The sequence below is a fragment of the Polychytrium aggregatum genome (assembly GCF_025602895.1).
Source record: "Polychytrium aggregatum strain JEL109 chromosome Unknown BJ171scaffold_4, whole genome shotgun sequence".
Taxonomy (NCBI): Eukaryota; Fungi; Chytridiomycota; class Chytridiomycetes; order Polychytriales; genus Polychytrium; species Polychytrium aggregatum.
Genome location: NW_026516206.1, coordinates 303,162 through 324,275, shown reverse-complemented (window position 1 = coordinate 324,275; position 21,114 = coordinate 303,162). Strand labels below are relative to the sequence as shown.

Here is a 21,114-nt window from a genome sequence, read left to right as displayed (position 1 = left end):
GTCATTCGACGGCTGCTGAGGCAATTGACTTTCTCACACCCCACCATCTGCCCAAAGGCGGGCCGGGCCACTTGGAGCGCAGACTGGCGCGCAGATCTCAGCGCTTGTTTTGGCAGACTTGATCCAAAGCGACTGGCGGGATCGAGCCGCTGTCTGTAACAGACGAGTGTGTTCATCCGCGATGTTTCCAACGAGCGGCTCGACGCATGGATGTCAACTCTAACCACCGTTCATCTCGATGGGGAGAAGCAGGCAAACTCAGCGGCCGATGCGGATGCCAGAGTCGAGTCAGTATCGATCCGACAGCGCTGCGGGAAACGCTACCGCTCGGGCCGCAAGTGCAAGGCGGTTGGCGATCGGCAAGATGGCGGGAGGAGCGAGCGGCAGCAGTGAGCGGCAGCAGTGAGCGGCAGCAGTGAGCGGCAGCAGTGAGCGGGAAGTCCAAGTGCCTTGAAGAAGACATGCTTGTCTGATTTGATCGCAGAGCAACTCCGCACACAGCGCCATAAGACATTCCGCTTCGTGGCCGGTTGGTCCTGGTTGCAAGGACATCGACTCTCATCCATCATAATGCCCAGACCCACTCGCTCGATTCCCACGACGCAGTATAGCCGTGTTGCGTTGTTGCGTTGTTGCGATAGCAAACGCGACCTGTCTCGGACAGTGTACGCATCATCTCAGTATGGATTATATACCAGTCGCAGAGGCGCCAGTCCGCATTCCTGGGCATTATAGCCCGAGCTTGGCTTTCTTATCCGCACCACCGCTTGCATCTGTCGTGGGCGCATCGATAGTGTGCTTCTTAGCAGCCCCATCCGACGCTTGCTCAGCGGCATCCGACCGCTTCGGGGGCCAGTCCAGATGGATCCGAGTTACGTCAAGCTGTTGGCACACAGCAGCAGAGACTCCAAGCAGGGTGGCTACACATGGCGTCGTTCGTCCGTCGTCGCCGCTGATAAACTCCTTGACGTATGTGCCCGCGCTTGTCTTCATGTTCGCTCGAAATTTGGTGACCTCTTGAGCGTCAACGCTGTCCGTGCCACTGGGATCAAGGAATTCGACGCTCAGGTGCTCGACGCACTTGTTTCGGACCAGATCGGCGCGACTGCACGGTTGGAAGAACTCTGGATCGTCAGCATCGACGACGAGCTGCAGAGCTCGTCTTGCCAGCACAGATGACGCTTCGTCCCGCACCCAGCTTACCGCGGAACGCGAGTTGGGTTGCGTTGTTGGACCTCGATGTTGCTCTTGTCATGGAGTTTATCGAGAATGGCTTGCTTTGTGACGGGCTCGGCAAGCTCTACAATGCAGCTGGATGTACCACAGACATGGACGGAGGCATTCAAGAGTGATGAGAAAGCCATGGTGGCGATGGCATTTGAAGCTTGATGGTCCAAGCTGCATCTAACAGCTCGACAACCCATGTGTGCAGTACCTGTACGACTTGCTTTTGGTGTCCACCGAGTCTTTCATGATGTTGGTGGAGTCCTTGGAGACCACCTGCAAGTCGCGAACCGAGACCTTGCCCACGGAGCTTTGGTTGATACTCTCCTCAAGCGCGACCATCTGAGCACATGTCGGCACCAGCACTCGAGGGTTGATGAGCTCAAAGTAGAACGGACGGCCATCGCCGAGCATACGAACATCTGCATCTTCGCGACCCGATGATGCAAACCGGTGGGCTACAGGGTGCAGGGTTTGGACCAATATCAGTACAAGAGGGAGCGACAGAGTGTTGGCTGGACAACGGCAGGTCAGTCAGTCGTGGTGGCGCTTACTCGCATTGTTGAAGAGCTTTTTAAGATGCACCGCAATCAGCTCCTCCACAGAGTCCTCTGTTTTCTTCCTGCCATCCACAATCCACGGAGAATGGCTGATGTTGCGCTGGAGCTTACAATATCGCCCTGGTGGGGATATGTCGATTCAGTCGCATCCGAAAACAAGTGACGTTGGCTCGGTCCTTTCACGGCATTCGCACAATGTTTCAAACCAGGCAGCGTCGAGAACTGACATGGAAGACAAAAACATCCCTCCGTATCCACGATGGCATGCCATCCCAGTCGATCCGGTTCACTTAGCACAGAAGCTGTATCGTGGCAGATGTGGCCAGGCAGCTATCGACGTACCGGCGACGAAGATGGGCGCATGGGTCAGCCTTGGCTCGTCGTAGACAGTGTCTTGGCTGACAAGACGAGGAGGACAGTGATCGTGGCTACGGGGGCGTGAACAGATATGGTTAGAAGTGTAGCAGGAGCAGAGCGCATTCGCAACAGGATTGTGGTGGCAGTCACAGCCGGCGCCTATGCCATGGTGCTTGCCTGACATAGTGGTCCAGTCCGAGCAAACTGGCAGAGTTGGCAACCTTCTCCTGGGACAGGCCCTCGACGATCTCTTGGCCCTGGAACAGATAGCCATGGCTTTAGCAATGCAAACGAGTACGGCCAGAGACATTGGTGGACCGCGACCATAGCTCTCTAGTTTTGAATATGGATCAGCCTCTCGTCGTACCTTGGCTCTCCTGATCTTCACTTTGAAATTGGCTTCAGGAACTTTGGTCAGCCACATGTACTCCTTCTCGATCTCTCGGTTGCTGAACTGGACCTCCAGCATAAACGGACTCTGCAGAGTGCGGGTTGGAGGCCAAATCAGCATTACGCGACGCAGCCGCACAAATGCATTGAATAGGATTCAAGCGCCGTCGCCTTCTCATGAGCAGACGTTGGTACCGGCGGATTCACTGTTGCCTCGAGGTGATCTCGCAGCAAATGGCCCCGTCACTGCTGGACATGGGCCATATTCTTACATTTGGCTCAAACCTCAATCCAGTTGAGCGCTTGACTGCGTCGACAAGAAAGCTCTTGGCCAGGTCCTTGACCGAGAACGACGTGGGCTTGATGAGTTCCGGGGAATCACTGCCCAGCACAAGTCCAAAAGGGACGGTGAGACTCAAACATAGCATGCCACAAGGCCGCACCGCTCTGGCCTGTTCTGCTGATCTAATGCCCGGGGAGCAATGCGCTCTGCTTACCGGCTGTGGGAGGCATGGAGGGACGCAATCAATAGATCAATACATCTGTGCCGGAGGCTCAGGGCAACGGGAACCTTGAGGGAGGTGGTGAATGTCGTCGCGCCTTGGTACGAGGAGCCCGGGCTATCAGCAGTGTCGATGCCCGTCATCTCGCCAGCCTTGGATTTGGCGAGGGCGTCATAGTCCAGATGGAGGATATCGAAGCAGACGGAGCATCTGCCGCCTGCGTTGAAGATGGCCTTGGCTACTTCAGGCTTGCCGCTGGAAGCTGCAGGCGCCGAGCCCCCGTCCTTTGCAGCGGCTGTCGGCCCAGAGCGGCTCTGGGATGAGTAGTCGCCAGCCACGATGCGATCGGAGGGCTGGACGAGGGTTCGATGAGATCGATATCGCTGAACGTCTCGAACATCGAAATACCGCAGGATGCAGTACGGACAGCAGTTGGCTGAAGCAAGCACGTCGACAATGGCATCGGCATAATCGGCTGTGGCCTGGGTGCTGGGCGAGTTGGAGATGGACTTGAGCGCCGAAGCAGGGACGCAGCTGAGACGGAACTCGTGCGGCGAGACTGCAGCGAGCGATCCTCGGTGATCTTTGGCGAGCATTGTCGCAGCGACAGCCAGGCAACGGCGGTGAGACGAAAGCTGGGGAGAAGCAGCCAAGCGGACAGATCGCGAGGCGAGGGCAGCGGCGATCGGGGACTTGGTCCAGGACGGCATTCTGGCAGAGGAAAAAAAAAAAAAATCAAGCACGACAAACAGGGAAGTTGCCGACAAGTCAGACAACAGCAGACGATCTGTGGATGGCAAGCACACCAACGACATGACTGTCTGCTTCCGGTAGTTGGGGTGCCCCCATCGATCGGCCGGCCTCCAGGTGCGGCCGAGATACACCCCTCCACACCGATCTTCCCATTGCGCCAACCAATGCTACACTTTATTCAGAAAAAAACGGGACAATATAGCCGTTTCCATGAACATGTAGTATGTGCTGTGCTTGCGTCAAGCAAAGCCACAAGAAATAAAACAGATCACTTTGGCAGCCTCCGAGTGAAGACCACCGGTCGCTCTCCGATCTCCACAATCGACCTGCACACTATGATCATGTTGCGCGCCGCATTGACGCCGCGATTCCACACTGTCCGGCAGCTGGGATTCTTGCAGCTCCTGACAAAGTGGGAATTCGCAACACTGGGCGCATCGAGTCCTTCCAACCGAACTGGCTCCAGGCACTTGGAGCACACCTGCGAGGTGTTGAACTCGTTCGTCGAGGCCACCTTGACACTTCCATGATGGTGATTGGGACGGCGTCGGTGGTGCTCGAATTGCTCAAAGTACCGAGCGAACCGCTGCCTCCGAGGGCTGGATGCATAGCCCTTGCCTTGTCGCCATGACGCATTGCCAAAGGCGATCACCACATCGGTCCGTATCGGGGCGTGCTTCAGGACGGCCTTGCACATCTTGTCGACGGCCACTTGGCGCCTCTTGTGGCCCGTGAAGCGATGGTGACGGGCCTTCTTGCCAAGGTGGAAGTCGAGCTGCACTCGCAGCTCCGGTTGCAGGACATGGGTGAGATGGACCTTGAAAGCCTCCGAGGACTGCACCTTGGGCGAGGGGGTGGTCGACATCCAGGTCTCGATGCTGAGTCGATACTTCATGGCATTGTGCCACTTGGTGTTGGACGTATGGCCACACATGTGCTGGTAGTGGCCATTGGAGAATGAGACCACCTCGTCTTGGTGGCCCGGTGCTTGGATGACCGCCGTGAAGATGGAGCCGACTCCAGGATCGATGCCAATCCAAGTGGTGCGATCGGGGTCTGGGTCGCCGATGTGGGCCTGGATACGCTGTTCGGCAGTCGGAGGAGGCTCGATGGTCTCGGTGTGATCGGTTCGAGGCAGAAACTTGACGAGACCGATGGTGCATCCAATTCCATCGGTACTGATCTCGTAGTTGAACAGTTTGTGATTGATATCCCGGTCACGGAAGAGGGAACTACGCAGCTTGAAGCAACTGCGCCAGAGACGATCCTGGTTGTTGACACCGTCATCACCTTCTTCCTTGAGCATGTCCCAGGTGAGGTCAAGGCGCTTCTTTGGACCAAGGAGTTCCCAGAGAGTGACGGTGTCGATCTTGACATACTTGGCCGTGGCAGTGCACAGAGGAACTATCGTGCACACGGCCGGAGGAGTGTCCAGAGCGAGCTGCTTGAGTGCCCAGTTGATCCTGGATGCCAGCTTGTTGATCTTGGACTTGGTGGTGCCGAGCTCAGACTTGGCCGTGGTGAACCTCTTGTCGTCGGAGGGAATGCCTTGGGTAGTGAGCTCGTCCAGCTTGGCCTGGCGCTGCAGCTCGGTGACTCGGAGGGCGGGCATGTCACAGTCGATCCACTTGTGGACATTGTCGACCATCTTGTCTCGGGCGAGGATTCTCACATGGTGTGAGAGGCGATGGAGGGCCCGGAAGCGGTCCTAGTCGTTGCTGTACCGAAACTCGTCCAGGATGTGACCAAAGTCGGGATAGAGGAACTCGATATCGGCCTTGGGTGGAGTCTGCCCTGGTTTCTCGAAGAGCTCGAGACAGGCCTCGATGGCTTCGTGCTTATGCTTGTTGGCTGGGAAGACGGCAGCACAGAAGCGGCGAAGGAGTCTCCAGTATGCCAGGTCGAGGTGGGTGGTGCAGTTGGTGGCATAGGCATTGACAGCCAGTGTGAGAAGCTGACTGTGAGCACCATCAGGCAGACGAGGGGCCGGAGGCAGGTCTGCGTGCCGAGTGGTCTGGTAGTCGCGAAAGGAAGCGACCAGATGCTCGTTGTATTTCTTGGTATCCCTGGCCGTCGAGAGGGCATCGGCCTCGACAATCGTGAAGCATTGGCGGATGAATGCAGGGGTGGACTTGGAGATGACGGGGACGGGAAGATCCTGCTCGATGCACCGGAGGATGTGCAGGTTGAGCAGCCTGGATGCCTCGAACTGGATCTGGGTCATGACCTCGACGGTGGCCTGGATCTTGTCGCGGAGAGCGGGATTGAGACAACAGCCATCCATCGTCTGCTTGAAGCAGCTGAACTGAGGGGCGGATGACCTTCCATCCACGAGTGGGACGACAGAACTCTTGAGGGGCCGGTATTTGGGACATTTGCTAGTGTTGCAGCGTTCGTGATCGGTGCCATCGCACTGGCGACATCGCTTGCCGGTACTCGAGGAAGTAGATGGACCAGGCTCGGTGGGATCGACATCCATTGGATCTGCAGAAGCAGTGGTGGTGAGCGACGGAGCAACAGACGACCAAGCATGCGTGGGATCAGAAGACGAACCAGAGACAGGCTCCGACTGTGACTTGGCTTTCTTGGGCCTGGGTGGCCGAGGCTGGCCATCACCGGTACCCTTACGCTTCGGAGGCATGGGGGCAGAGGATGCTGGATGCCTGCCAGTGGTACTGGTCAGAGCAGAGACTTTTTTTATCGTACAATAGCGCGATGATCAGATCAAGGCGAGATGAGGGAAGAAAGCAGCAGGACGAAGGTGTGGCATTTATACCCGAGAGCAGGAACCCGTCTTTGCGGGCTGGTTGGGGAAGTGACCCTGTTCAAAAATCGCCGAGAGGTTCAAGCCAGGGATGTGAACGCGAAAACGGCGGCCTGATTGGAGGGAACTCAACCCCAGAAGCGCATCGCTCGCTCAATCAGCCGTGGGAAGACATCTGGAAGCACCCTCCGAACGGCGGACTCAAACAGGGTCACCATCCCGACCCTGAATGTCGGGCGATGCAGGTGGGGTGAAGATCACTGACCATCCTCGGCGCTCGATGCAGTCCAGGACAGCCATTGTCTTGTGCATGCTGACATTGTCCATCACAATCACAGAGTCGTCTGGGAAGCTCGCTCGCTCAAAGAACTCGACCATCGAGTGTGTCTTGAATGATGTGGGGATGTACATGCGATGCAGCACACCAGAGTGGTTGATGGCAAATGCCACCGAGACAGACTTGTGTTTCATGTGATTGCGCTGGCGAAGCGGAGCACCCTTCGGTGAGTATCCGTAAAGAGGGAAAATGGATCTCCTGAACCCTGTCTCGTCGACAAAAACGAATCGTCGTGGGTCGATGGAGCGGACCTGGTCCCTGAACTGTGCCACTCGCTCATCCAGTCGCTTGGACTTGTAGAGGTGTGTTGCCCTCTTGTGTGAGAGACCTGCTCGGTGGATGGCAGTGTGACAGAGTGAGAGTGATACTTTCCTCTGGAGGATGGACTCGAGCTTGCATCGCAACACAGGACCAGTCTGGAACGGGTCCTGTTCAATCAGGGTGCGAATGACTGGACATGCCTGCTCGAAGAAAGTGGATCTGCGAGCTGGGACCCGGGATGGGTCATCCAGCTTGCATCCTCGGTGCCATCGATGGATGGTGCTCTTGGATACACTGAATATGGAGGCGACCTTACGCAGGCTATGGATGAGGGCGTAGCATCGCAATGCGGCGGTGCGAAAGTCGGATGTGTGGCGAATGGTCATGGCCAGCGCGCGATAACATTGGGTAACAAAATATTCGATGAATGGTCAAAATCCCGGGTGTCCCGTTTTTTATTGGATTGCCTGTAAAAGTGTCTCGGCGATGTCTCAGTATCAAGCGATGGCGCCGAGCCAAACGCTGGCCAGAACGACCGATATGCCAAAGCCAGGACAGCAGCTCAGTAAGTGTATTCCACAAGGCGCCGGTGCTGGGTGCCAGTACAGATGCAGCAACGGAGCGCTGCCGAAGGAGGAGCACCGAGTAAGCAAGCCAGGAGGAGGAGGAGAGTTACAGTTTAGTGATGATGGTGTCGGTCGACATCCTTCCTCGCATGCTAATGGTGCCGCTATCACACAGATCTTCGAGCAGGTTCTTGAGCTCAAACTCGCTCAGTTTCTGTTCATTCGGGGCAGAGAGGGCAGATTGGGGTCAGCCAAGGCACATCAGCACAAGCGGCGAGCCTGGGTTGAGATGCAGCAGCGAATCGAATAATAGTTCGTGTCGATTCTCGCACTCTCGTCTCATCCGAATGATCCCGAGCGCCGTCCGCGGCGATGCGTACCTCATGTTCCTGCTCGCGGAAGAGCCGGAGAATCTCCATGAACCGGATAGACTCCTTCTGGATGTTTTGGATGATGGTCTTGAGCTGGTCGCGACGGTGACTGAGATTGCTGCGGACACGGGCGCTGATGCCGGTGGTCACCAAGTCCATATCGATTCGGCCCGTGGCTGGATCGACAGCAGAGGTCTGGAGTGCCACTTGGATGAGTCTAGCAAGCCGACCAAGGCAAAATGAAACGGTCAGTGGCGAGCTTAGCGGCGAGTGTCCCGTAGTGCTCGGGGGCATGCGGGCAAGGGCGGCATAATCTGTGCAAACCCAAAAGCTACCTGTACGCTTCGTCGACATCGATCTTGTCAACTGTGGTGGAGAGTCTAGCAGACGATGGGAAACAAAGCGCCTCAGTCATACATCGTACTGTCGGAGGCTTTGGCTTGGGAGCAGCCAAAGGAGCGCTCGTGCCAAAGCAGAGCAGAGCAGACGCATGGTGTCCTACCTCATACGGGCATGGGCCTCGGAGAGACGAATCATGCTCTCGAGCTGGCGTGTGGTTGCCGTGACAATGTTTTGTCGCTGGCCGCCAGCGCTGGTTTTGCCGTATTTTCTCATCTCGACATAGTTGGAGACCAGGGCGTTGCCGGCCTCTTCGGTAATGACGGGCGTGATCTCTCGACGAGCATAGCTGATGTACTTGGCGAACTTGTCGATAGGCTGCGATTGAGAAGCGGGGCTCAGAGGTTGCACTGCGCCTCTGCAAGCAATGCCACTCGCCAAGAATCACCCTCACAAACCCAAGGTGTGGACGCAGTGACCCAATCGAGAGAAATGCGCTTCAGGCCTTTGCCGGAGGTACTCACCACATAGTCCAGGTTCGACAGCGCCGGGCGGTCCTCCATGTACAGCTCTACCAGATGCTTGGCCAGGCGCCGGTCATCGAGGTCATTGGGCTTATCCAGGACCAGGTAGAGCAAATCAAATCTAAAGCCACACGGAGGCACAAGTTGAGTCGTTAGGTTGGTATGCAAATCAACCAGCGTCATCCTCGGAAATCAACTTCTGGGCGATATCCCAACGCGTACCTGGACATCAAAGGCGCGGGGAGATTGATGTTGGCAACGATAGGCAGTCTCTCGTCAAACTTTGAATTGATGGGATTCGCCGCGGCCAAAATAGACGTCCGTGCATTGAGGGTGGTGATGATGCCTGCTTTTGCAACCGAGATGGTTTGTTGTTCCTGCCAGCCGAACGGGATTGTGTCGGTGAGTGTCGAGTCGTGCGAGTGATATCGGTGAAGTGCATTTATAGCCATAGCCGGCCGGCTTACCATCACTTCGTGCAAGATTGATCGAGCGCTATCGGACATCTTGTCAAACTCATCGATACAACAAATGCCGCCGTCGCTGAGCACAAGGGCACCACTAGAGAGGATCATCGACAAGCATTAGGAGACAGACTCCAGTTTGGATCGCGCACTGGTCCGCGAGCATGCAGCTCGCTCGTGTCTCTGCCGTTTACCCTCAGGTGAAACTCGACCAAGTTTCGTGCGACAATCCCTTACCTTTCGAGAACGAACTGCTTGGTGTCTGGGTCTCGAGTTACATAGGCGGTGAGACCAACGGCAGAGGAGCCCTTGCCAGAGGTATAGATGCCGCGCGGGGCCAGGCGGTGCACATACTGCATGCGAGCCAAGTAAATGTTGGCAGCGGTCAGTCACGCGATCTCGATATCCAGGAGCCACCCAACGCATACGCCTTGACGCAATGGAGCCGCAGCCAGCGTGGTAGGGAAGAAACAGGGCAATCGACATGCCAAAGTGAAGGCCGTGCCAACGAACCTGCAGTAGCTGCGACTTGCTGACACCTGGATCACCAACAAGCAGGACGTTGATGTCGCCGCTAAAGTGCGAAGCATGGGCAGTCAGAGCCACAGTCAAGACACAAATGGCTCAACAGAGCCCGCAAGCCAATCGAATTACGCAAGCCCCCTCAAGGCAACTCACCGGACACGGGCTGTCTTTTTGCCGTCTTCGGACTGGCTGTGTCGAGATGTGCCGCCAAAGAGCTGGAGAAGGACACCTTTCTTGACATCGTCCATGCCGTAGATCGAAGGCGCTGTTTGTGTCGCGGCGTGGTTGGAGTTCGGTTGAGATAGTGCAAAAAAGTTGGGTCAGCAACATATCGTCGCCACGAAGAAGATGCAAACGGCATCGAGCAATATCGGGCAGCACCAGGTGGAGCTCGGTACTCACCCACGGAGCGGGCCAGGAGCTCGTAAAGGTGCGGGGCTTTGGAGAGCTGAACCAACTCCTCCTTGGTGACAGCGTCGATCTCCTTGACACGATCGCTCTCCATGAATCTGAAGGGGTTCAAAAGTGGCAGGCGGTTAACGAGAGTCGAGGGAGGATCGGAAGCGGCTCGGCTTCAAGAGATCTGAATCGGTACAAAGGCGCATGTGCTTACGTGGTGTTGCTGCCCTCTTCCTCTTCCACGATGGTGGGGTCTCGTCCGACCCGCTTGGTGTCGGTTCGCTTGATGTGCATTGCATCGATGTAGGTTCGGAAAAGGGACTTGACAGCCCGCTGGCGGGCAATTTCACGAACAGGAACGCCGCGATAAACACCAGTGATTTCAACGCTGGATGGAACAGGCAACGCAAAAGGCATAACGAGCAGTTGAGTGAGCTGTTGGCGAGGAGTGGAGATGTGCATCGAGCCGCAGTGCTTCGATGTGGTTTGCTATAAATGCCTACTCACCGGTCACCCGGCTTGGCAACATCGGCCAAGTCGTCGTATGCCATCACAGTGACGCTGTAAGGAGTCTGACCATCCGGAGTCTCGTCTGGTATGAAAAGTAACATCGGTCATCAGTGCCGGCCCAGGGTGGCTGTGCGCCAGCCAAAAGTGACTGTGTGCCATTCAACGAGCCGTTCTCTGCACTGCAGACACACATACCAGGAATCTCTTGGATTCGAAGGATTTGCTTGTCAGCAAAGGTGCATCGCTGGTGTATCAGGGCCATTGTGTTTTCGGATTTGCAGGCGTCGTTGCAGCATCGTGTGGGTTCCATGACACGGCCGCGCTCGACTTCAGCCGAAAGGGTTTGGTCGCAAACTGAGCAGCGGAAGAAGGCTGGCGAATGGCACAAAAGTCAGCGAGGAAATCGGCACGAGAGCTGCAAAAGCGGAGGGATGACCAAGGAGCCGAGATGGCCAGGAGGAGGTCGAGATGGAGGTGTGGAAGTGCAAGTGATCAGACAAGACATACCCTTTTTCATCTCGGGAATGATGGGCGATGACCGGATCAGCATTCCCTTGATCGTGACGAGTTGGTCGATATCTGTACGATTGAATCGTAGATGCAGATCAACATACGGAGGTGGAATCAGAGGCTGAATCGTATGTATCGATCGAATCGCCGCATACAGAATAAGGCAGCGATATATCGTCGATCGGCAACGAGCCGTACCAGCAGGATCGAGGTCGCGCATGCTCACGCTGCGGCCGATGTTGAATGGGCGGACGCGCAAGAGGGCGCCGTGCAGCTGGATATCCGGGAACTTATCCAAGAACACCTCGGTGATGGTGTGATCGATGATGGGAATCATCTCCTGCGGATAGCGCACGAGCTGGAGATAAAGCTGTTGAAACTCGGCCTCGGGGTGATCGCGGAGGTTGCAGCAATCAAAGTTCACGGTGTAGATCTCGCGGTCTTTGAGCTGGGCAGAGTGTATTCAAAGGACAGAATGAGCGCTGGGAGCGTTGCCAAGTCGCGGGAGTGCCCACCCAACAGCGAGGTCGCCAAGGCAATAGCAGCGGCGGCGGAACGACATGGGAGTCGATAAAGAAGCCACTGTACCTCTTGCAGCAGTCGAATGTAAAAGGGCATGATGTCTTCCTCGGGATCATCAAAATGCGCCATTTGCTCATCATTGCGGTTGGGCAGGATGTCGACCTTTCTGAAGGTTGTGAAGAACTTTTTGAACGACTTCATGCTCTCGCCGAGCGAGATGGTGGTTCCCCAGATGATCTGAGCGTCCTCCAGCTGCATCGCCGACGGGTCCGAGGAGGGGATGGCGCCCGGTGCACCACGGCCGGCGCCGGCGATATCCTGGGATGACGACAGCTGGTCGCCCGTTCGAAGCCGGCTGACCAGTCTGCTGCTGCCGCTCAGATCACTGCGAGGCAGTCGATGTGAGATGCCCAGGGTGCTGGACTGGCTGGCGCCGACTCCTTCAGTAAGCAGGGGATCGGTGGCATCTTGCTGAGAAGATCCCAGGCGTCCGTACGAAACAGGGGACGAGGCATCGGGGTAAGACAGCACTGTGGGATAGACAGGGTAAGGATCGGCGGCAAACCGGAGCAGTCGAAGCGCTGCAGAGCATCTGCCTGCGATCAAGTCTGGTGGCAAGGCCTTTGTGCGAGAATAAACCAAATACCTGGGGACGACAGCCGAGGCAGTCTCGAGCCGGAGGCGCCAGCTCGGGTGGGTGTTGTTGGGAGCGACAGCTCGCTGGTGGGCTGAACTTGGTCGCTCGTGAAGTTGCCGTATGGGAGTGGGGACGACATCCCGGAGGGTCGCGAGTTGGGCGAAGACATGGCTGGCTCTATGGAGACGGGAGCGATGCGATCTGGGGCGGGCGTCGGGAGAGCAAAACAGGCCTGAGGATGAAGTGTTGCCGAGCGGACCGGAGCGGGTTTGGAGTGGACAGCAGCCCACCGCCGTAATAATTCCATAAAAGGCAAAACGAGGCACACACACACACAAGCCATCCGCCCCGGTTGGTGCCGCCACACAGACCGCACCAAGACTGAATGCGACGCAATACGATGCGATGCAATGCAATGCAATACGATGCGACATGGTCAGATGCGATACGATCAGAGCAGACTGTGGGAGAGAGGCAGCTGCAGATGCTGTGTGAGAAGGTGCGGCTGTATTACATTGTGATTACGTCAAAAATCTTGGACCGCTTCATCAACCAAGAAGAGTGCTGACATCGGGTCTATTGAGTGCAGGTTGGCGGGGGGGGGGTGAGGTGAGGTGAGGAGCGGAAGGGGCGGGGAATGGGAGAAACCGAGCAGGGGAACATCGATGGAGTGATCAAGGCTTCCGGTATTCTGTCAAGCCCAACCGACGACCAAGCGGCGGCAGGACAGAGAAAAGGGCGATCGTAGAGAAGACAAGATCGGGATCACGATCCGGATTGGAATGGAGATGGTCGAGAGGCAAGGTTAGCGCATCTCGAGGAGACCAGTGCAGAGGAGCCCCAGAGCCGTGCGGGCTGGCACTCAGATACGTACGGGCTAATACAGGGTAAATGTTTTCAAAGGCTTGGTAGATTTCCTCGCGGACCTGTCGGAGGGAGTTGAGCTCTGTGAGGCGGTTGCGGGTTGCGACGGCAGAGCAATCTCAGTAGTTGCACGGCAGCAACGAACAATCTCGCACCTTGGCGCCCGTCAAGACAATCTTTCCAGAGACAAAGATCAGCAAGACAATCTTGGGCTTGACCATTCTGTAAATAAGACCGGGGAAGAGTTCCGGTTCGTACTATGGGTAGAAGCCAAGGTCTGGGTCAGAACCGCAGAAGGTTGCTATGGGAGAGGGTGAGGTCGTCGAGCAATGCGAGACACAGACACACAGCCGTGGCTCACTCAACGTACGCTGGAGAACGATGTATGTGCATATGCCAGGCCCTCCAAGCGGATGGGGAACTTGACGTCGCAGGAGCCCACGATGTTTTGGATCTTGAACTCGGCAAACTTGGCCGCAAAGCCCAGCTTCTGGATAATGCGGGCATACTTGCGAGCAGCCAGCTTGGACGACTCCTCGCTCTTGGCACCGGTGACGACCATTTTGCCCGAGGCAAAGATCAAGGCCGTGGTTTTTGGCTCACGGATTCTCATGATGACGGCGGCAAAGCGCTGGAGAACCAAGGCGATGGGGTGGCGAGGAGACGGCAGCAGAGAGTCCGCAGCAGCGGCAAGGTACAGGGATGAAGCACAGATCGATACGAGGCAAAGCAACCCATAGATCAGAGAAAAGCCCAGAGACCGGGGAGCTGCCCATCTACCGAATTGCAAATTCAGAGCGGGTGGGGGCAATGAAAGGCACCTTTGGATTATACTCGGCGTTTCGAGCATGTAGGGCGATGGTTTTCAGATCCAGCTTGCATTCCAGGTTTACAGTGGCGACGATGTTTCTTTGACACAACGAATGACGACAGTGAGCGGCACATTGATGATCAAGGGCAGGGGCACGGGCGGATCAGTGCGAGATTGTCGAGGCCACGGCGGCTTCTGAATGGTGGCAAGACACCACCACCACCACCACCACCACCACTCGCATACAGCAGTGATCAGGCAGCGTGAGCGGCACAGACAGCGACGCTGGGCAAAGCACCATCGCTGCAGCGAAAGGGATCGATTGGAAGCAGGCGGGAACAATGGGTAAAGTTGGGCAAGATCAGGATAGAGGGGAATCTTACTGGAGCGTTGGCACAATTCCGGACGATTCTCTGGGCTCCTCAACAGATTCGCCCGATGTCATGGCGACCATGGACATTGTTGCAGAAAACAGACGTGGGAAGCAGTCGGGGGATGCGAGCGGCGATATAAGGGTTCGCAGGAAATTCGGGCTCTATATTTCGCCAGCGAAGGATCGACACGGCACGCAGACCCGAGGAGGCGGCAAGTCCACAAAGCGACATGAGCAGGGAGTGTCGGGAATGGATGGGCACGGAAAAGACATGGGTGCCACGGTCGGAAGCAGTTTAGTTAAATCCATGACGCAGTCTCGCAAAGCAGTAGAGCGGCGGCGGCGGCAGCAGCGTTGGCGAGGGGCGAGGGGCAGCACGGCCCAGACGACGCTGCGGATGCACTCGGTGCCGAAGCAGCGCGGCGAGGAGCAGGGCCGGCCGTGGAGGCCATCGGCAGCCGGGGTAGCATGGGCAGCCCAGGGTGCAAGCAAGACGAGGATGGATACCTGCTGGTCGGGTCGCTGGGCGGAGAGGAGAGGCGAAAAATCCTTTTATACCGGGCTCGCTGCTCGGAAGGCGGCGGGAGAGGCCGTATTTATAGGCGGGCGGCACAGCCGTCCCGTGACCGACACGTGGCACACAGCGGCCGCCAAACACGGCGAGGCGAGAGGGGCCGAGAAGGAGGCGGGAGCGCACCGAGAGGCAGCCACGTCTGGCCGCACTCTGGCCGCACTTTGGCCACAGTCTTCCCAAGATCATGCTGCAATGATCACCACAGGGGCCATGGGGCAATGCCGACAATGCAAGGCCCCGGTGTGGTCGCCAGAAGTGCAGCCAGGGTGTCGATGCGCGAGCATGCCCGGCCAGGAGGCAAGCGGGGCTTGGGCTGGCGGCGAGCTCGACGCAGGTGCCAACCGACCCAGCGACCCGCCGTTGCGCTCTTGCTTGATCTTGTCCGCCGAGCCCGCACCATCATCGGACGTCCTGACCGCAGTTGAGAAGCGACGGCCGATACCAGAGCCAGCACCCCACTTCCAGCATCCAATCTTCGGACGAACACATCGCCGGCCGAAACCAGCCCGGAAATGTCGCAACACAACGCACATAACGACCCTGAGTGGCTTTCTGCCAAAGAAACTCAGAATCTGGTGCGGTTGTTGCTGTTATTTGCGATGCTTGCCCATGCACTGGACTGATGGCCGCTGGGCCGATGCTAATCAGTCCTGCGCATCCAGCAAGCCGAGCTTGCGTGGCTCCTCGAGAACATTGCGCCCCATGTGCTCAAAGACATGCTGCAGACCATCAAGGTAGACAACGAGATCGCGTGTATAGCAGACGTGGATGTTCGCTGCGACTCAGCCGCCATCCGTGATGTTGTCTCGATTCGAATTGCAGGAGGGCGTCTCGGCGTGCTCGCAAACCATCGACATCGGTAGGACTCCCATCGTCACATGTGCATTGCAATAGCCAATGCGGAGATTTAGATCCCAAGGCATGAGCGGCGTTGGTCGTGTCCTGGAGTTCAATGACAAGCAAGCACATCAACCGCCGTGGGAGAGAGTTCTGCGAGTGCTTATCAAGTTCCCGATTGCTATCAACGGCAAATTCATCCAGCTTCAAGTCCTGCTGCAGCCATTGGAGCCACTCTCGCGATCACATCGGCCGGGTATGCATAACCTGCATCGTCGCCTGAGACCGTCGCGCCGCTGTGCTCGAATGCAGCGAGGCAGTGAACAGGATGCCGTTCCGCTCATGCCGATGTGGTGAGGCTGATCATCATTGTCATCTCCTCAATCCCGATGCCATCTCGATCCCAATGCTATCTCGTTCATGCCAAATTCCTCCTGGCTCGTCCAAATGCAGCAACGATGTGCTGAAGGGATTTGTCACGGTGGACGGAGCGGTCATTAAGAAAGGCGTGAGTCAGCCAGTGCGATGCTGCTCCTGCTCCAGCACCCCGGCCGCACTGTCAGGTCCTCGACGGTTTGGCTCGCATATGCTGCTCAACGAGCCTGCTTGTACTGACTCAACACTGTTGAACGGCATAGGAGCTGCACATCAAGTTTCCCCATTATCCACGAACCCAGGTCCTCAAGGCAACGCTGAATCCGGCGCATCCGTTTCCTCTTCGGCAGGTGCGAATCGGCCATAATCAGCACGGCGATGAGACTGGAGGCACGGCATGTCACCGCGCGCTGATGTCTTGGCTGTCCATGTCGTTTGCCATTTGATGACATCTCCAGATCCAAACGGCTCGAAACTGCCTCATTCTAGCTCTCGACGCCGCCGAGACCTTTCCGATCAACAACTACGACTCCATATCGCTCAAGCAGGCGAGTGAAACGCTGTATTCAGACTTGTGTTTCTCCAGCAGAGTAAAGCCGCGGCTCCGGATGAATCGCGGTGCTTGATCTGAGTGAGATATCGGTGGTGGGGCTGACTCACCTTTCGTTGCGGGTCACAGCTCCTCGATCGAGTTGCAGAGTTTGTCAAAAAGGCCAGGGACACGCTGACGCACGTCGACACAGCCCAGGCATTTCCGCTCTACGAGGTCGACGCAAAGGTATGTCGGTAGGAATGGATAGCCTGGATGCATCGGCCGAGTGCTATCTATGATGCTAACACACTGGCCTCGCATTGCACTACTCCCGTGCATCCCGGCACAGCACTTCTCTCCCGAGCTGCCTGAGGATCTAGTCGTCGAGTTCTTCGTCAGTGGCAGCTGCCTGGTCACCTGTGTCTACAGCCTCAGTTTCCAAGTCGGGCTGCCGGCCATCCCCATGAATCAGTTCCAAATGAGTCTGATCCAAAACAAGCTCATGGGTCGCAGCCGCGAGTTTGTCAAAATCGAGTGGGTATCTTTCCAAGCTGTTTGTCCTGCGGACTGAAGCTGGAGCCATTGCACTCGACAAATTGCCTGCCGTCGTCACCAGAAAGCGCGGGTTCTGGACCTACAAACCACTGTTTGTGTCCCTGAGATACACCACAGCACCGCTGAAACGTATTTCGCCTCCTCACGCACTGCCGCTTGTCACTGGCACCTACCACAGCTCATACAAGGGACGCAAGGTCGAGCTCATCGACGAAGTCACGGTGGAATCAAAGAGCCCAAAGCTCGAGAAGATCTTTAATGCTATCACCAAGATCGAAGTACTGTGCCAGGGACTTCGGACTAAACTAGAGGCACTCTAATATACACCCAGCGATGGCCGTTTCTGAGCGCCACGCGACAGTCCAAGGCAGAAACAAGTCAGCTACTGCTCAGAGGCGAGAGGGGGGGGGAATAACGGACTGGGTGGGATGCACGTAGAGCATGGCAGCAAACTCTAATGCCATCGGAAGCCTCCAGTGGGGAACAAGACTGACTCCCGGTGCTGTGTGGTACCAGGTGTGGTACCAGGTGTGGTGCCAGGTGTGCTGGTCAGTGCGATGTCAGACGATCGAGTCTGCTCGGCTGGCGGGGATTTGGCTAGCGAGACAATTAGCGTCTCATTCGCTTTTTGAAGCGCTCCATCACAATGTCGTCTGGTAAAACGGAATGTGATGTTAATGCATGCAACAGAGCATTCACGCACCAACCGATCGAAGTGCGTCTCCGCATGGAAGCAGCTACTGGCAGAAATATTGGGTATGCTGCCGCGGGCGGCTCTCACGAACCTGTTGCCATCGACCGACGATCCGATCTATGTCCCCTCGACTCCGAGCCTTGGCTGCGACTGTGATTGTCGCTGTTGCCATGGTTACTGTTGCGGCCGTGTTGCTGGGAATGGTCCGAGCGCTGTTGTTGGTGATAGCGTGCAGTCATGACTGATAGAGATTGAGGACACACAGGAAGATCAGTTCCAGGTAACCAAGTTCGTCACCAAGGTTAGCATGGAGGGGGGGGAAGGAGCAAGTAACTTACATCGTTCTGCAGCCGTGACGTTTTGGCTATAGTCCAACTGGGTCGAGAGGGCAGAGGGAGAGCAATCAATGAAAAGTAGGCGGACTGCCCAACAATACGATTGTTACGCCAGATGAGGTGCCGAGATGGACGGGGAGAGATGGTGCCGGAAGTCGCGGTATTTCAGCATCCAGAGAAGGGCTGGGCCTGATCCTCACCAGATCCTTCTTGGTATGCTTCCTTCCAGACAGTTTTTGCTTTGCTTGTTCAGTCTCGGCAATGTTTTTGAGCTTGATGCTGCAGAGACGACGGATTGTCATGAGCCGTCGTTAGTGACTACTGCAATCGTAGTCGCCTGAATGGATCCGTGTCCATAGTTTGGCAGCTCAAAGCCGAGACACCACCGGATACAGCACTGCGCTTTGTACATACTCGATGCCCAGATCAATCTCTGGGATGGCCGTCAGCATCGAGGCAGAAAGCGTGACGTTGCCCTCGGGCAGGGCCGAGTCCTTCACCCGGAGGTTCTCGGGGATATCAAAGAGCTCATCCGTCGGATTCTGCGTCTGTGGAGACGAGCTCTCTCCATCCACCGGCGAGTCCAGCGACTGCCCTCGCTTCTTCATCAACTCCCGCTCCACGAATGCGTTCCTGCCGGTCGAGACAAGGCACAGGCGAAAGTGTGAGTTTGAGAATCACGCCTGCAGAGAAACGCACTGACGGATAGGCGTCATATACATATATAGCTCGGGTGGATGTGGCATAGGCCAAGGGGATGCGACAGTCTCCGCACACTGGCGAAGCAGGTATCCTACATGTGCTTGGATCGGTCCATATCCTGAGAGGCCGTCGCGAACGAGCTGTTGTCGCTCGATTGGCTTCCAAAGACACTGGCGCGACGATGAGAGACTGTGTTAGCGGACAGTCCAAGACTCATTTGATGGAGACTTCCATACCAGCCTGCCCGACAGCGATTCCACCCAACAATGTCGACTTGGCCGGCGGGCGTCGGCCGATGCTCCGACTTGCCTGATGCCTTTGATTTTGTTGAGATCCACAAGACCTCCAGACCCCAACTTCCACGGATCGGCGTCCTTCTTCTCCTCCTGCTCGGCTCGCTCTCGGGCCAGCTTTGGATCTCCACGCAGAAGATCATTCACGCCAACTCCGTTCGTGCGCTTTCGAAGCTTGCGCAATTCGATGATATCGCTGTTCGCGCCAGTCGATCAAGAAGGCGGCCAGTGAGTGGGAGATTTGCCAGCGCAAGCGACGGTCTTGAATCAATGCAACGAATAATGGCGGTATGTCACGGGTCGATTAAGCCGATGCGTGCTGTGGGGACGCAGGCCAAATAGGACCTACTCGATCGAGATGGATGGGGACTCGGCTTCGTCCGCTGTGGCTGCCTTCGATGCCTCCTCCAGCGAACCCGGCGCTGGGTCTGCAGCTTCTATGTCCTTGCGTTCGTCTTGGTTCTCGTCGTCGTCCTTCTTGCGGGCATTCTTGGGCTGCTTGGGCTTGCGCACCTTGAACACAACCCTCTCGCTGTCGGTGTTGTCCATGCTGCCGAGCCAGGCGGTGCAGATCAGCCAGCGGAAGGAAATGCATCGGGCCACGACGACAAGAGCCCCAGCAACACGCCCATTGGCTCGATCCGGCAACTCGATCCAACAGCTCGATCCAACAGCTCGATCCAACAGCTCGATCCGGAACTTGAATTCTGGGGCTTTGATCTCGGCCAGCGCTTGACCTTCATCAACCAACACCACATTGCAAGCTCGCAGGTACGTCCTGGCACCAGCCATGGCGCTCGCAAGCGAGGAGGGTGTCCGTCGATTGCACTCGCAAGCGGTGCGGGACAGGCGGACTGACATTGGCATCGGGAAACGCTGTAATTGCCTCGTGCTTCCAGCAGATCCCGCAACCATGACCCGACTGGATGAATGCGAAGACCTGAACCGAACGTTCCTGAGCTGTCTCGAGCGGGAAGGATTCATTGGCAAGCTGCTGGGGCGATGCAATCCGGCGCTCATCGCCTTCAAGGAGTGCAGTGCCTACCAGGTGCGTATCTCCAGACGATTTTGGATTTCTGGTTGATGGCACGATCACGGACCGCATGCGCAAGCAAACGCCGCTGGCTCTGAGGCCGCAGAAGTGGACACCAGGCGAGGCAGCTCGCTACGCTGAACAGGAGAGCATTGCGTGTCTGATGCGATGGGCCCAGGGAAGCGGCGACAGTCAGCCGGTATGGCGTGGCAGTAGAGTAGCTGACGCTGCTTGGGCCTCCCCTCCAGATGAAAATCAAGATCCGACAAAACCACGAGCAGGCCAAGGAGCGGAACGAGGGGTGGCAAAAGGCCAATGAGGCGATCGGTGTGAAGACGTTTGGATTCCAGTCGCCCAAGGGCGACGTGTAGGAGACGCAACAATACACCGCACCAGTCCCGACGAACGGCGTGAGCGGCTGCGACGCTTGTGCACAGGTCGGGAAGTGACAGGGATGCATTCGGGCGCCAAGGCGGCTGCGGATGATGTTGATTTGGGGATGCATGATGGGTCACCCACGGCCATCAGCCATCACTGAGAGTGCGGCGAGACGGGTGCGTCAGCAGCCAGTGATCTGAATATGTTGAGGGCCGGGATATTGTGATGGAGGATGCCGGTCT

The 21,114-nt window shown here is 56.8% G+C and overlaps 6 protein-coding genes across 6 annotated transcripts; 2 read left to right on the top strand and 4 right to left on the bottom strand.

Moving 5' to 3' along the window:
* Nucleotides 1–491: 491 nt before the first annotated feature.
* Nucleotides 492–3,727, bottom strand: BJ171DRAFT_489154 (uncharacterized protein). Its single transcript, XM_053109450.1, has 9 exons — nucleotides 3,029–3,727; nucleotides 2,804–2,912; nucleotides 2,509–2,619; nucleotides 2,319–2,398; nucleotides 2,127–2,212; nucleotides 1,779–1,904; nucleotides 1,436–1,682; nucleotides 1,204–1,311; nucleotides 492–1,105 (listed from the first exon to the last, which is right to left on the bottom strand). Exons 1-9 carry the CDS (start codon nucleotides 3,628–3,630, stop codon nucleotides 730–732), a joined length of 1,845 nt encoding a protein of 614 aa, XP_052970587.1. The 5' UTR covers nucleotides 3,631–3,727; the 3' UTR covers nucleotides 492–729.
* Nucleotides 3,728–7,821: 4,094 nt separating this feature from the next.
* Nucleotides 7,822–12,137, bottom strand: BJ171DRAFT_557728 (MCM2/3/5 family-domain-containing protein; the record flags this gene model as incomplete). The annotated part of the gene is made up of 17 exons (XM_053113112.1): nucleotides 7,822–7,929; nucleotides 8,096–8,303; nucleotides 8,422–8,466; nucleotides 8,589–8,803; nucleotides 8,950–9,070; nucleotides 9,172–9,326; nucleotides 9,417–9,510; nucleotides 9,651–9,766; nucleotides 9,927–9,987; nucleotides 10,092–10,203; nucleotides 10,341–10,447; nucleotides 10,552–10,725; nucleotides 10,845–10,929; nucleotides 11,043–11,219; nucleotides 11,355–11,426; nucleotides 11,556–11,805; nucleotides 11,946–12,137. 17 exons carry the CDS (start codon nucleotides 12,135–12,137, stop codon nucleotides 7,822–7,824), a joined length of 2,292 nt encoding a protein of 763 aa, XP_052970586.1.
* An 867-nt stretch (nucleotides 12,138–13,004) lies between these two features.
* Nucleotides 13,005–15,094, bottom strand: BJ171DRAFT_489111 (TATA-box-binding protein). The gene is made up of 6 exons (XM_053109449.1): nucleotides 14,575–15,094; nucleotides 14,202–14,289; nucleotides 13,751–14,011; nucleotides 13,536–13,637; nucleotides 13,391–13,442; nucleotides 13,005–13,207 (listed from the first exon to the last, which is right to left on the bottom strand). The coding sequence occupies exons 1-6, from the start codon at nucleotides 14,649–14,651 to the stop codon at nucleotides 13,191–13,193; spliced, it is 597 nt and encodes a 198-aa protein (XP_052970585.1). The 5' UTR covers nucleotides 14,652–15,094; the 3' UTR covers nucleotides 13,005–13,190.
* A 634-nt stretch (nucleotides 15,095–15,728) lies between these two features.
* Nucleotides 15,729–17,824, top strand: BJ171DRAFT_208846 (RAVE subunit 2/Rogdi). Its single transcript, XM_053106340.1, has 9 exons — nucleotides 15,729–15,872; nucleotides 15,961–15,997; nucleotides 16,180–16,231; nucleotides 16,429–16,483; nucleotides 16,614–16,700; nucleotides 16,809–16,898; nucleotides 17,030–17,128; nucleotides 17,232–17,416; nucleotides 17,616–17,824. Exons 1-9 carry the CDS (start codon nucleotides 15,855–15,857, stop codon nucleotides 17,755–17,757), a joined length of 765 nt encoding a protein of 254 aa, XP_052970584.1. The 5' UTR covers nucleotides 15,729–15,854; the 3' UTR covers nucleotides 17,758–17,824.
* BJ171DRAFT_208869 (hepatocellular carcinoma-associated antigen 59-domain-containing protein) lies at nucleotides 17,666–19,441 on the bottom strand. The gene is made up of 7 exons (XM_053106341.1): nucleotides 19,405–19,441; nucleotides 19,264–19,338; nucleotides 18,881–19,099; nucleotides 18,667–18,745; nucleotides 18,470–18,506; nucleotides 18,223–18,372; nucleotides 17,666–18,090 (listed from the first exon to the last, which is right to left on the bottom strand). The coding sequence occupies exons 2-7, from the start codon at nucleotides 19,281–19,283 to the stop codon at nucleotides 18,047–18,049; spliced, it is 549 nt and encodes a 182-aa protein (XP_052970583.1). The 5' UTR covers nucleotides 19,284–19,338; nucleotides 19,405–19,441; the 3' UTR covers nucleotides 17,666–18,046.
* Nucleotides 19,442–20,181: 740 nt separating this feature from the next.
* Nucleotides 20,182–20,900, top strand: BJ171DRAFT_595652 (uncharacterized protein). The gene is made up of 3 exons (XM_053114616.1): nucleotides 20,182–20,232; nucleotides 20,364–20,509; nucleotides 20,743–20,900. The coding sequence occupies exons 2-3, from the start codon at nucleotides 20,375–20,377 to the stop codon at nucleotides 20,863–20,865; spliced, it is 258 nt and encodes an 85-aa protein (XP_052970582.1). The 5' UTR covers nucleotides 20,182–20,232; nucleotides 20,364–20,374; the 3' UTR covers nucleotides 20,866–20,900.
* The last annotated feature ends 214 nt before the right edge of the window (nucleotides 20,901–21,114 follow it).

Excerpts from the sequence above, each read along its gene's own strand:
- BJ171DRAFT_489154 (XM_053109450.1), bottom strand. The coding sequence starts at position 3,630 with ATGCTCGCCAAAGATCACCGAGGATCGCTCGCTGCAGTCTCGCCGCAC. Across the intron at positions 2,913-3,028 it reads CTCCATGCCTCCCACAGCCG|TGATTCCCCGGAACTCATCA; the intron begins GTAAGCAGAGCG and ends TGTGCTGGGCAG. Across the intron at positions 1,312-1,435 it reads ACCAAAAGCAAGTCGTACAG|CTGCATTGTAGAGCTTGCCG; the intron begins GTACTGCACACA and ends TGGTACATCCAG.
- BJ171DRAFT_489111 (XM_053109449.1), bottom strand. The coding sequence starts at position 14,651 with ATGTCCATGGTCGCCATGACATCGGGCGAATCTGTTGAGGAGCCCAGA. Across the intron at positions 14,290-14,574 it reads GGAATTGTGCCAACGCTCCA|AAACATCGTCGCCACTGTAA; the intron begins GTAAGATTCCCC and ends GTTGTGTCAAAG. Across the intron at positions 13,443-13,535 it reads TTGTCTTGACGGGCGCCAAG|GTCCGCGAGGAAATCTACCA; the intron begins GTGCGAGATTGT and ends TCCCTCCGACAG.
- BJ171DRAFT_208846 (XM_053106340.1), top strand. Across the intron at positions 16,232-16,428 it reads CTCGCGATCACATCGGCCGG|CAACGATGTGCTGAAGGGAT; the intron begins GTATGCATAACC and ends GTCCAAATGCAG. Across the intron at positions 17,417-17,615 it reads CGCGAGTTTGTCAAAATCGA|CTCATACAAGGGACGCAAGG; the intron begins GTGGGTATCTTT and ends CACCTACCACAG.
- BJ171DRAFT_208869 (XM_053106341.1), bottom strand. The coding sequence starts at position 19,283 with ATGGACCGATCCAAGCACAT. Across the intron at positions 18,507-18,666 it reads AGCATACCAAGAAGGATCTG|TTGGACTATAGCCAAAACGT; the intron begins GTGAGGATCAGG and ends CTCTCGACCCAG. Across the intron at positions 18,091-18,222 it reads TCGTCGGTCGATGGCAACAG|ACGACATTGTGATGGAGCGC; the intron begins GTTCGTGAGAGC and ends CCGTTTTACCAG.
- BJ171DRAFT_595652 (XM_053114616.1), top strand. The coding sequence starts at position 20,375 with ATGACCCGACTGGATGAATGCGAAGACCTGAACCGAACGTTCCTGAGC. Across the intron at positions 20,510-20,742 it reads AGGAGTGCAGTGCCTACCAG|ATGAAAATCAAGATCCGACA; the intron begins GTGCGTATCTCC and ends CCTCCCCTCCAG.